Source organism: Corvus hawaiiensis, chromosome 5 (genome assembly GCF_020740725.1).
Source record: "Corvus hawaiiensis isolate bCorHaw1 chromosome 5, bCorHaw1.pri.cur, whole genome shotgun sequence".
In the NCBI taxonomy this organism is placed as follows: Eukaryota; Metazoa; Chordata; class Aves; order Passeriformes; family Corvidae; genus Corvus; species Corvus hawaiiensis.
The window spans coordinates 12445419-12458197 of NC_063217.1; the positions used below are offsets into that span (position 1 = coordinate 12445419).

At 43.2% G+C, this 12779-nt stretch overlaps 1 protein-coding gene across 1 annotated transcript in view; it reads left to right on the forward strand.

The window, feature by feature from the left end:
• The first annotated feature begins 3175 nt into the window (after positions 1-3175).
• PPP2R2C (protein phosphatase 2 regulatory subunit Bgamma) overlaps positions 3176-12779 on the forward strand; it is a 209478-nt gene continuing 199874 nt past the window's right edge. The window contains exons 1-2 of the mRNA XM_048305270.1: positions 3176-3262; positions 3453-3533. Coding sequence (XP_048161227.1) covers positions 3247-3262; positions 3453-3533 — 97 coding nt within the window. The 5' untranslated portion in view covers positions 3176-3246. The remainder of the gene's footprint in view (positions 3263-3452; positions 3534-12779) is intronic.

Consider the following 12779-nt stretch of genomic DNA (forward strand, 5'->3'; position numbering starts at 1 on the left):
AGAATTAAATAAATAAATGAAATGAGGGGCAGGAGTTCCCTCTCGAACGGGAGGGTTTTGAGGCCCGAGGGGGTGACTCCGCCTTAGCCCCGAGCTGCGCTGCGGGTGCGCGGCATCGCCGTAGCGGGGGGTGAGGGACGGAAAGCGCAGCCCCCGGGTGGCTCTTGCTGACAATTGCGGAGCTGGTTTTCTGATAACACTGGACTGCTCAGGGAGAGGCTGAGTTCTACATCTTGGACACCTATAAATCTTTTTTGTTTTTAGGAAATTCCTTTGAATCGAGCGCGAGTACTTTATTTCATGGTATACTAGTTCGTTACGGATTATTGTCTGCATCTCTGAAGTTTTGAAATTGAAGAAGGATTACATTTTATGTGGTTGACCTTCTGATCCCACTGAAATTGGTTTTATCACTTGTTTTATCGCTGCTAGGAACAGGTGGACCTGTGCTGAGAATTGAAAAGGTATACGCTTCAGTCTGCATAGAATCCTAGTGAAAAGGGAAAAAATCCAACCCCAAACTAAAAAATGTTATCGTATAATGTAGTCCAGTCTCCTCAGAAATTTTTGTCTGCAGTTGCACCAGTTTCTCCCCATTAAATCATTGTGATATTGAAAGCCAAAACAGATTAAACTATTTTTTTAAACTTTGATTCTTAAAAATACACACACTATAGTATAAATAGACTACCTTCCTTAAGTTCTAGTTTGAGTAAATTACATGTTTTTAACAACATTATAATTCTGAAATAACACAAAATACTGTATCAAAGTTGTCACTCATTTCAAACAGCGCAACAGTAAAGAACATCAGATGAAGGTGCATAACTGCTCTCGCCTTCAAGTTTGGTGTGGATTTAGCGCTACTAGATCCCAAACCTAGTTAAATCAGTCATCCCTCTGTGATTGGAGGAAACAATCACAATTAGTTTAGTAGTTTTCATCTGCAGATTTTCATAGAAGTAAAAGATTAATTCATACTGGACTAGCTGGCTCTTAGGTGCAAATTAACCCATCTCAGTATTCAAGACACCTATAGAAATGGATCACACGGTGTAAATACAATTTGTATTGATCTTCTCGTTTTAGAAAGAAGTAAACATGTGCTGCTTTACATACCAAACTTGGTGATTTTTTTAACATACAAAGTTTGTAAATAATTGAAGTCCAGAATGAAAAATACTATACGTGAGTCAGTAATAGTGACTTGAACACCATATAATGGCCATTAAATATAATATGAATAGATTCTCCCAGAACAGGGCCTTTGTTTGCTAATACATATGGTTTAGAGTTCTCTGCAAAAAAAAAAAAGAGGCTAACACTGGAATGCTAAGATTAGTTTTATTTGTGATAATTCCTTGTCCTGAAGAGCAATCACGGTCTGTAGGTAATTTTTAGGGGAAGTTAGTATCACTATAAGCAGCTGGATGAAGCTTTACTTTAATACGGATCTACGATACTTTTATTCCCCTCAGATCATCAGCATAAACGTTTTCAGTTCCAAGAATGCTAGTCCACATCCAGGAAACATATGGCTTGGGGATATATATACACACACTGTCTAAACAAACCAGTGTTTTTACCTCAGAAGGCATTATTATCTTCATAATTTAGGTGGAGTTCCCAGAAAAGCTTAAGTATTGGTGTTTTGCTTTGTTTCTAAAAGTAGCTGGGAAGATTTACTGAATGTTACTCCCATTTTAAATCAATTTCCTTCAAAAACTGTAATTGTACTCCTAATTCTTTCACAAAGGCCACAGCATGCCAGTCTTGGATGCAGTGGAGAAGAATGTAAATACTTAAACAGAATACTTTTATTAGGAAAAAATGAATCAAACTGCCCACAGTTTACACTAAAGGTACCAGGAGGGTCTCTACTTGCTGCAAGAAGGGATGAATGCAGGTATGTCAGGTGGAATTTATGCCGAAAGCAATTCTTCCCTGCCATTTACATAGTGTTTCACAAATAGCCAAAAGATAGATGGAGGAGCCAGTGTAATCATGCCACGACAGCTGCCTACATCGATACTTTATCATCTTGTTGGCTCCTAATATCATAGTATGACTTAATTATAGTCTTCCTCTATTCTTTCTTAAGCTTTTCTCACTTGCCTGTGCAAAGTGTGGATGCTCCCTTTGACACAAATGGTGCTATACGTGGGCCTCTGACACTGTTACCTTGATAAGACAGAAGACGTAGGCAGGATGCTGTCAACTACAAGCTAAGCAGTCACAATTGTCTTAAATTTAGTATCCAGAAAGTCACATGGTGAACAGAACAATTAATGTACCTGTACATTTCCCTCCTGTTGTGTTTCGGGGTGGAAGTCTCTTAAGTAAAGGCATTTATTAATATATATTTGCTCTAGCTGACTGTTTCAGTGTTTTACAATTTGCTATTCCCCTAATCATTTGCCACTGAAGGCAAAGGTCACTGCACAGAGCACTTTGGGCTTACTTGGTAACAGGTTTGCTTTCTTATCACCCTCTAAGGGATGCTGTAAAGACAGTCTGTGGATACACAAGGGCTCATGGACCAGATGAAAACCACGCTCCAGCCTCGCAGTGTATATCTGCCCCGACAGTTTACGTGGCATTTGTAGCCTTTATCAGTAAGATAGCCCAAGTGGCCTAGGGATGGTAAAAGAACTGAGGTGAACGTCGTGAGGCAAACGCAGTCGTGGCGAGGAGGGAGAGACACTAGGGCCGCTGACATGGGTGCCGCTGGCACTGGGTGCCTGGTGTGCGGCGTCTCCCAGGGATGTGCATCCAGGCTTCGGGGGCAGCCGGGATGCGCGCCCATGCTCGCCAGGCCACGGGCGGCACCTGCGGGGAACTCACACGGAAGCGGGACGGGCAGCAGGTGGGGCTCTCCTGGCCGGGGCAAGGCGAGGCTGGGATCTCGCATCTCGCCAAAGCCGCCGCGCCCGGGCTCGCCTCAGACTGCGCGGCCGCCCAGCCCCAGTCCCGCCGCGCTGCCAGGGCTCCCTCGCACCTGTTGGGGCCGCGGCTGGGCCCGGTGCGGTGGGTTCTGGCGAGGCTGCGCCGCCTCCGCCGGGAGCTCCGGGCGGAGCCTTCCCTCCTTCCCGTCCTCCCTCCCCCGGCTCCCCGAGCGCCCCGAGGCAGCGTCGGCTGCCTGCGCCCGCTCCGCTGGGAGAAGGAGGAGGCACCGCGAGCCACGGGCGCTGGGAGCAAAGCAAATAACAGTTCAGAGCAGTGGGCGCCTTCCGGAGGGCAACACCCATGTCCCACAAACAGGGTATCTGGAAACGCGCTCCTTCCCCCGGCGCTCGCTGTCCCTTCTCATCCTTCCGTTCCCTTCTCAGCTCCCTCGATCTCTCCTCCCCACTCTGCTTCTTCCCCCCGCTGCCACTTTCCCTTGTCCCTTCCTCAGCCCTGTGCCCCCGCTGGCCCTGTGCCCGACTGACTGTGCCTTTCCTCCTGCCCAGCCGGCGGCCCCCCAGGCGAGAGCGCGGCTGACTGGTGCCTCTACCAGCTCAATGGAGCAGCCGAGTTCGAGGTCTCTGAAGGTGAGTACAGGGATGCTGAAGGGGCGCGTCCCCTCGCTCGGTGTCCCGGCCGGCAGCGCCTGGAGAGACGGGGCTCGCTGGTGGCAGAGAGACCGGGCCAGCCGCCCCAGCGCTGTGGGGCGGCGGAGGCGGTGCGTGTGTCCAGGGCAGGAGGGGAGTCCTGGCAAAGGGCTACCCGCCAGTGGTTTGCATGTTCCAGGTGTTGTGAAAGTGTCTTGGCTGGTTTCGTTTTGGCTGTTTTGGGGGGAAAAGTTTGGTTTACGTGTAGCAGCCTAGGTGGCATGAGTCCTTTTGGCCTTGGCGTCAGTGAGTGCCGGTGCAAGGTGGGCTGGAAAGTTTTCTGGCCTTTTTTCACTCCTTAACTTTGACGAAAGAAGTCATCTGGAAAGTTTTATTTATTAATATTCTGTGATCAACAGAACAGTCTTTGGGTGCCAGGGCAGGAAAGTCTCCCCTCTGTATTCGAACTGTGTATGGTTTTGAACACGCAGAGTATTTAAACTTAGGTGCAAACCTGTATTTTCCACGATGCCAGATGTGTAGCATGCAGTGCCCATAAGCATCTTCCAGTATCTGTTTTCAATTAGTTAAGTGGAACTAAGATCTCATCTCAATGTTTTTGGTCTGACGGGGTTATATATTTCTAAGAAGAGTGTATTTACTCTTTGTAAAGGTTTAAAATGCATCAGAAGTTGAGTTAGACTGAAAAACTTTCCAGTACTGAGGCAGGTGGCCCACCATAATAGATTGGCTTCAGATTCAACATTAAGGAAAGCTTTTCAACAGGGGAGCACTGGAATATATGAATTAGGTAGACAATGAAACCCCATTCACTTGAGGTATGTTTGTTTCATAAACATACGTTGAAGTGATAAAGCTACAGATCTTGCCTTGGGGCAGGCAGATTACCTGTTTGGAGTATCTTCAGCTGTTATCCGTGATCCTTTGGGATGTGAAGTTTTGTGTTACATCTTGTTTTTTGCTGTTTGGAGAAATTATTTAAACCCCAGTGTGCTAATAATAAGCTATAGCTTGATCAAGGTTTTGGGTTAAATATTTCCTTCCAATTATTCCGTGGTGGTTTATATTTCAAGGTGTACTTAATAGTGTGTGTAATTACACACAATTGCATACTAAAGCATTTATCAAAAGATGTTGTGATTTTTTGCCTACATGGTTTTTTTGGTGAAACTGCATACTGAACCAGATGTGATGACGATAGATGGGGGTGGAAATTACATCCGTGTGAGGGAGTGTAATGAGTGAGTGACAGCAATTCTTAGGCATCACAGAATGCTGAAAATGAGCTTTAGGTTGGCATTTACTTTCATTTAAAGATTTGAATGAGTAGAATATGCTTCTTAACCTCATTTGCCTGGGTAAATATCAGTGTTTCAGCAGTGCTTTGAGATGATAATGTTTTTTCTCAACAGGTGTTTTATTCCTTTGATTTATTGGGTCATCTCTTCTCACAGGGCATGTTTTTTTAAAATTACTTTACTAACTCTGACTTCAGTTCTCTTTAATGATGCCAATTTTTGGATTCCCAATTTTATTCCACAACTGAAATAGGAATCTTACATGTTTCCTCTTTACTCAGCATGGGAATATGTGAAATTCAGAGACCAGAAAACAAGCTGAAGCAATGTAATTTGATCACACAAATTGTAGAATCAAAGTCGTCTGCAGGTAGTAAACCCTGTTTATGTTAATAGGATTGTATACAAATATGACATGTATTAAATGCCACTGAAATGTAGGAACACATACAGCAATATAATCAGCACATTTTGCACAAAAAACAATTCAAAGAAAAGTCCGTGGTGGCAGGTGACTTGACCTCTTTTTCATGACAGTGTTCTGGATAAAGTCCAAATCTTTTCCTTTGCTGAAGTTTGCCTCTAAAATAAATTACACAGAGCCAGATAGAATCCTTAGTTTAAAATGGGTTGTTCCTACGACTTCCATTGCAGACTTTCTTTTCTCTCTTTATCCCAGTTCTTTTTACTTTTCAGAAAGGCCATGACTTGTAATTGCAGCTGCATTGGTTAGGATCACCTAATTGATGGACAAAAGGACTAGTTTATCTATATTAAATATTATAGTGTGATTTATATATCTAGATAGATATCTGTGTATATAAACATTTGCATAATAACGTTATAAGTTCAGTTAGTCTTCTGGGCATCTCTTGTTGCTTTTACTATTGAATGCCTGCATTGACCTTGTGGTACTCTGTCAGTTAGACTTCAGAACTGTGTTCTGCAACATTTCTGTCTTAGCCTAGGAAAAAAATTATTCTTTTTCCAAAAATAGATGTGTTAAATGAGAAACATTCATTTACATAACAGAAAAGCAAAATTGCATATTTCAAATGCAAGGAAAAATAGAGCATAGTAAGTAAAATATCACAATCAAAGCCAAGATAATCATGTTTGATTTAGTCTTGCTGCCTTGAAACAAAATCCTATTTCAAATATTGCTACTTCTATAATTAACGTCTAAGTGCAAAATATGTTTTATTCATGCTAAAGATCTCAAAGCACTTTGCTCACAGTAAGTGCAGCCTCACAAAAGCTGTATGAAGAACAGTATTAGTGTATCCATTTACAGGCTTCAAGAATGAAATATAGAAGTTAAGGATGTGATTTTTTTTAGAAGCTGAATGTCAGCTATTATGCAGATAGCAACTTGGGACTTCTGAAAAGTCAAATAATTTGCTGTTTGTCCAATGGTCTAGTGAACTGTTACCAGGATTGCTTAATCTAGAGCCTTTGCTTTAAGTTCCAAACCACATTAACTTCTTGCAAACTGTATAAGTTAAAACATGTTTGAAATATTTATGCTGTGAATTCTAAGCTGGCATTATGTTATTCTAGATATGAATGATTATATGTTTAATGAAAAGATTCAGTCAAAAATCATATTTTTAGTTTCACTCTTAAAGTTACCTCATCAAAGACTTGAGATTGGTTTACAGTGTAAATTTTCTTTTCATCTATTTTGTGACTTTATGCTCTAGAGTGGTTGAAAGCTCTGTTAGCATCTGTTAGCCTTGTGAATTGCAATGTGAACTTTCCTGTTACTTACCTTATGCTGCTGTAACATTCTCTTTTATTTATGAGTAATTTGAAGTGAGATTTACTGAGAAGATGGGTAATCTACTGTTTTGTTGTGAAAGTACAATTGAACAGTGTATGATTTTAAGGAACTAGAAGACTTGTGAACTGATTAATATGAGTTTAATCACTGTCAGGTTTACCTCCAATAGCTTTTTGTTTACTACAGTTTTCAATCAAAGACAGTAAGTCTGGATTTGGTTCACTACTGTCTTTTCCATTATTTCATCAATTCCATAGAAAGCAGTGTGGTTGCACGAGCTTACAACTGAAGTAATGTTCTTGTGAGTCATGTCTTCATTAGTAAGGTTTAACTAAATAGGAAGTTTCCATCTGTAGATGCTTTCACATTCCAGTCCTTTTGTGGCAGAACCAAATTTTTCCTTAGTCTTTTACAAAAAGGCATGGTAGCAGTCCTTTTCTTAACACTTCACTGTTTGCCAAGATTTCTTTCAAAGGATCATCACTGTGAATGGATGTTTTATTTCCATCTGAGTTGAATGGTGTGCTTTACAGAATGGGGCTTCGGTTGTCCACTTCGGAGATCACAGAATCACAGAATATGCCAAATTGGAACAGACCCACAAGGATCACTGAGTTCAGCTCCTGGCCTTGCACAGCAACATCTCCAAGAGTCACACCATGTGCCTGAGAATGTTGTCCAGACTCTTGAACTCTGTCAGGCTTGGAGCTGTGACCACTTCCATGTGGAGCCTGTTCCAGTGCCTGAGCACCCTCTGGATCTTCATGAACCTTTGTCTAATATCGAGCCTAAACCTCCCTGCCACAACTTCAGGTCATTCCCTGGGGTTCTGTCAGTGTTACCGCAGAGAAGCTTGAGCAAGCTGGAACTGCAGTGAGGTCTCCCCTCAGTCTCCTCAAGGCTGAACAAACCAAGTGACCTCAGCCACTCCTCACATAGCTTCCCCTCAAGGCCCTTCACTGCCCTCCTTTTGATGCTTTCTAATAGCTTTATATCTTTCCTATATTGCAGTGCCCCAAACTGCACACAATATTTGAGGTGAGGCCACTCCAGTGCAGAGCAGAGCAGAGCAGGCTGGTGCTTTGCCCAGCTCGTGATGCTGTGCCTGATGCCCCCAGGACAGGGCTGGCCCTCCTGGCTGCCAGGGCACTGCTGACTCACGTTCAACTTGCCATTAACCAGCCCCCCAGGTGCCCTTCCATGGTGCTGCATTCCAGCATCTCATTCCCCAGCTGTCTGTACATCCAAGGTTGCCCCATCCCAGGTGCAGAATCTGGCACTTACCCATGTTCCCTTCATATGATTGGTGATTGCCCAGCCCTCTCATTTCTTGAGATGTCTCTGCAGGGCCTCTCTGCCTTTGAGTGAGTCAACAGCTCTTCCCAGTTTTGTATCCTCTGCAAACTTGCTCAGTAGCTCTTCCAGTCCTGCATCCACATAATTTATGAAGATGTTAAAGGTCACAAGGACGAGGATGGAACCCTGTGGAACCCCACTAGTGACAGGTCCCCAGTCTGATATCCCCCCTCACGCCCCACCCATGAGCCAGTTGCTCACCCATCGTATGATGTGTTTATCCACCTGTGTGCTGGATATTTTGTCCAGAAGGATCCTGTGACAGACAGTATTGAAAACTTTACTGAAATCCAAAAAGAAGACATCAACTGTCTTCCCTTGATCATCTAGGTGGGTTACTTTATCATAGAAGGAAATCAGGTTTGATAAGCAGGACTTCCCTCTCGTGAATAGTGTGACCAGTGACTGTGAAATGTAGTGAGCTGATCTGTGCCTTTTCTGCAGACCACCATTCTGTTTTTATTCAAGGGAAATCAAAATGCTTGGGAGGGATTGATACTCCCCTTGCCTAACCCCGATGTACATTTACAGAATCACAGTATCAATTAATTTGGAAAAGACCTTTGAGATTGAGTCCAACCTATGACTAATCACCCTCATGTCAACTAGACCATGGCACTAAGTGCCACAGCCAGTCTTAAACAGCTTAGGATACTGCCAGCTTGCATACAGTGCTGTAAGGAGTGTTACAGGGCTTGTGTGCACCCTGATGCACCCTCTGATGCTGTGTATGTGGATAATACCATTATTCCAGTCCTACCTCATACGTCCCTGTTTATACATTCAATATAAATCCCTGTATTTCATCTCTCCTTTATTTTGCGCTGACTTTTATTGGTATTTGGTTGGTTAACTATCACTGATGTCAGAGAGCTGCTGCAGCACATGGAAAGGGCTTCTGTTTGAAGTGTGGTCATCATAATTTACTCCCATTGTAACGCTGAATGTGGCTGTGTAAGACCAGACCCAGTAAATGACTCATTACAAGAAAATATGGGTATTTGATTATACTTCTAGTTGTTGCTGCACAATCTGACATTAAGTTTCAATATGAAAACTTCAGCATGATAAGCAAAGAGGAAGGGCTAGGGTATATTGAAATTGTATTTATGATAGCTTTACTTCTAGTGATACTTTTCTACAGTAGTCCATTTGTGATATTTTTATTGTGGTTTATAGAGTCTTTGTTTATACGTGGCATGGGTTTTGTAAGAATCATTCATTCAAATATTTCTGTAGATTATTATAAAAAAGACTGACAATAAAATACTGGAAAGTACATGTACTTGTTATGAAAAGGTGGGTGACTTATTTACATTTCTTATTTGTTGTTTCCTAATTTGGTGTTTTGATTAAGAGCTGGTTTGAATTTATGGAATAAATTAATTTTTTGAAGTACATTAAGATGATTTAATTAGAAGGATTCATAAAATCCTTGCCTACATAGTCTTTCCATTGGAACTTAATGAAAGTGCTAGAGTGTGTTTTCTCCTAAGAGTCATTAAGTGTCATTTGACTATAAAGCAAATACTTGTTAATTATTTATTTTGCAAATGTCTGACCAAAGACATTAGCTCCTTTTCAGTAACCTGAAAAGTGGTGTTGCTCTTTGGATTAAGCTTGAAAAACAGGCAAAGCTTTTTTTTTTTTTACTAGGTTTTCCAATTTTCCTATTTCAAGGACTTCACACACTCCTCTAACATTCTGTAGTTCTGTAATTCTCCTGATCTTAGATGCTATAAGTTGCAGCCTTCATCATCTCAGTTTCCAGAATGTAGTCTTCAGCCAGTTTCATTTTTACTTTTTAGTCATAGAGTCACAGACTCATTTAGGTTAAAAACGACCTCCAAGATCATTGAGTCCAACCTTTGACCTAACATAACCATGTTTGCTAAACCATAACACTAAATTCCACATCCAGTCCTTTCTCGAATACTTCCAATGACAGTGAGGCCACCACCTCTCTGGGCAGCCCATTCCAGTGCTTAACCATTCTTTCAGTGAAGAAATTTTTCTTGATGTCCAGTCTGGACCTCCCCTGGTGCATCCTGAGGCCATTTCCTCTTGTCCTGTCACTTGTTACGTAGGGGAAGGGACTGACCCCACCTGGCTACAGCCTCCTTTCAGGTAGTTTTAGAGAGCGATAAGGTCCCTCCTGAGCTTCCTTTTCTCCACACTAAACACCTGGAGCTCACACAGCCACTCCTTATAAGACTTCTGCTCCAGACCCTTCACCAGCTCTGTTGCTCTCCTCTGGACTCGCTCCAGCACCTCAGTGTCTTTCTTGCAGTGAGGGGCCCAGAACAGGAGGCAGAACTCGAGGTGTGACCTCACAGTACAGGGGTACAGTCTGAGTACAGGGGGGTCAATCACTGCCCTGGTCCTACTGGCCACACTATTTTTGCTGCAGACCAAGATGTCTTGGCCTTCAGGGCACGTGGGTACACTGATGGCTCATGTTCAGTCACTGTCAACCAACAGCCCCAGATTCTTTTCCACCAGGCTGCTTTCCAGGCACTCTGTTCCCAGCCTGTAGCACTGCCTGGGGTTGTTGTGACCTAAGGACCCAACACTTGGCCTTGTTGAGCCTGTCTCAAGTGGCCTTGGTCCATCGATCCACCCTGTCCAGATCCCTCTGCAGAGCCTTTCTGCCCTCCAGCAGATGAAAATTCCCACCCAACTTAGCGCTGTCTGTGAACTGACTGAGGGTGCACTTGATCGTCTTGTCCAGGTCAACATTGAAGATGTTAAATGGACCTGGCCCCAGTAGTGAGCCCTGAGGACACCACTGATGACTGGCCCCAGCTGGATGTAGCTCTGTTCACCACCACTCTCTGGCCTAGACACCTAGGCAGTTTTTTACCCAGTGAAGAGTATACCTGCCCAATCCATGAGCATCCAGTACCTCCAGGAGAATGCTGTGGGAAACATTTACTAAAGTCCAGGTAGACACATCCACATCCTTTTCCTCATCCTCATCAGTAAGTGGGTCACCTGGTCAGAAAAGATCAGGTTGGTCAAGCAGGATGTGCCTTTCATGAATCCATGCTGCCTGGGACTGATCCCCAGGTTGCTCTATACGTGCTGTGTAGTGGCACTCAAGATGATCTGTTCGTAACTTTCCCCAGCACCAAGGTCAGACCTGTAGTTTCCTGGATCCTCTCCCCAGCTCTTCATGTAGATGGGGCATCACACTGGCCAACCTCCAGTCATGTGGGACCTCCCTGGTTAGCCAGGACTGCTGGTAAGTGATGGAGAGTGTCTTGGCTAACTCTTCCGCCAGCTCCCTCAGTACCCTCAGGTGGATCCCATCTGGGCCCATAGGCTTTTGCCTTTCTGATTTTCTTACTATGTGACTTAATGATACCCTTTTACTCTTCTGGACTGGCCTGCCCCTTCTTCCAAAGGTCATACACTCTATATTTTTTTTTTTCTTCCCCTCACCCCCTGAGTTCCAGCAAAAGCTCGGGCTGAAAGTTCAGCCAAGGTGGTGGTCTTCCCCGCTGACTCATCTTTTGGTATGTGGAGACAGTCTGCTCCTGGGCCTTTAAGATTTCCTTCTTAAAGTATGTCCCGCCTTTCTGGACCCCTTTGCTATTAAGGACTGTTTCCCAAGGGAGTCTGAACCAGTGTCCTGAACAGCCCCAAAGCAAGCCTACCCTTGGGATGTCCGAGGTAGAGGTTTTGTTAATCCCCTTCCTTACTTCACCAAGAATCAAAAACTTTTTATCATTTCATGGTCACTGTACCCAAGATGGCCTCTGATCACCACATCTCCCACCAAGCCTTCTCTCCTTGTAAACAGCAGGTTTAGCAGGGCACTGCTTTCCAGTCTGACACTTTACATACTCAGGTGGATTTTCTAGTCTCCGTTGGTTTTACTTTTCCTTCGTCCTCTGTACCTTTTCCTTGCAGAGGGAATTGTGGGTGGTCTCAGTCCACTGACTGTTCTACAGTTTGACAAAGATGTCTCTTCTCTGTGTCATTGGAAGTCTGCCATTTGCAGGAGGTGCCTGCTCAGCAAATCTTAGCTCTTTTCCCTCTCTCTCACTCTTTCCATGTCCACAAGGCTTTCCATTTTATATGATCCTTTCAGTTCCATCCAAATAACTCCTGGCAATTTTAGTTTTATCCATGCTTGAATGATCAAAATTTCCTTGGTGTTTCAGTTTGCCATATACTTTATGATGCACTCAGTGTAAATATCTCGTGAAAGATGAAATCACACTGTTGTAGGCCTGATTATGCAATTATTAGCAAGTCAAAAACAGGCTTTCAAGTTACCTGGTCCAGATTTAACAGGGACATCTTCTAAGCACTGTCTTCCTCATTAAATATTCAATAATTTAATTTAGATAATGATTTTGTTATCAATAATAGCACTTGTGAAGTAAACAGTGATTTCATTTGGGCTGTAAATTTGCCATTTAGAGTAATTTTTATATTTAAGTCAAACATTGTCATTCAGCTTGAATAGTGATGGACAGTTTAGAGAGTACAGAATTGCCTGTGGTTCCAGCTGAGATACAGAAAAATCACCAGGTCTTCACAAGGCCTCCTATTCCATTAGAGGTCAAGTCAGAAAGCCAGGGTTCCTTTATGGAGATGAATTTTATATAGGGATAGAGAGTACCAATTTTCTGACCTTTCCAATTCCAGTTTATAAATGTGTGCAGAAATTGCCCAAGCTGTCTTGCAGGGTGTCTGAAGAGCTGATGCACAGAGAAGTTTTTTCTACTGTGCAAGGGTTTTTTTAGGTATGAACCTGACAAAGCTGAAAGAAATTTC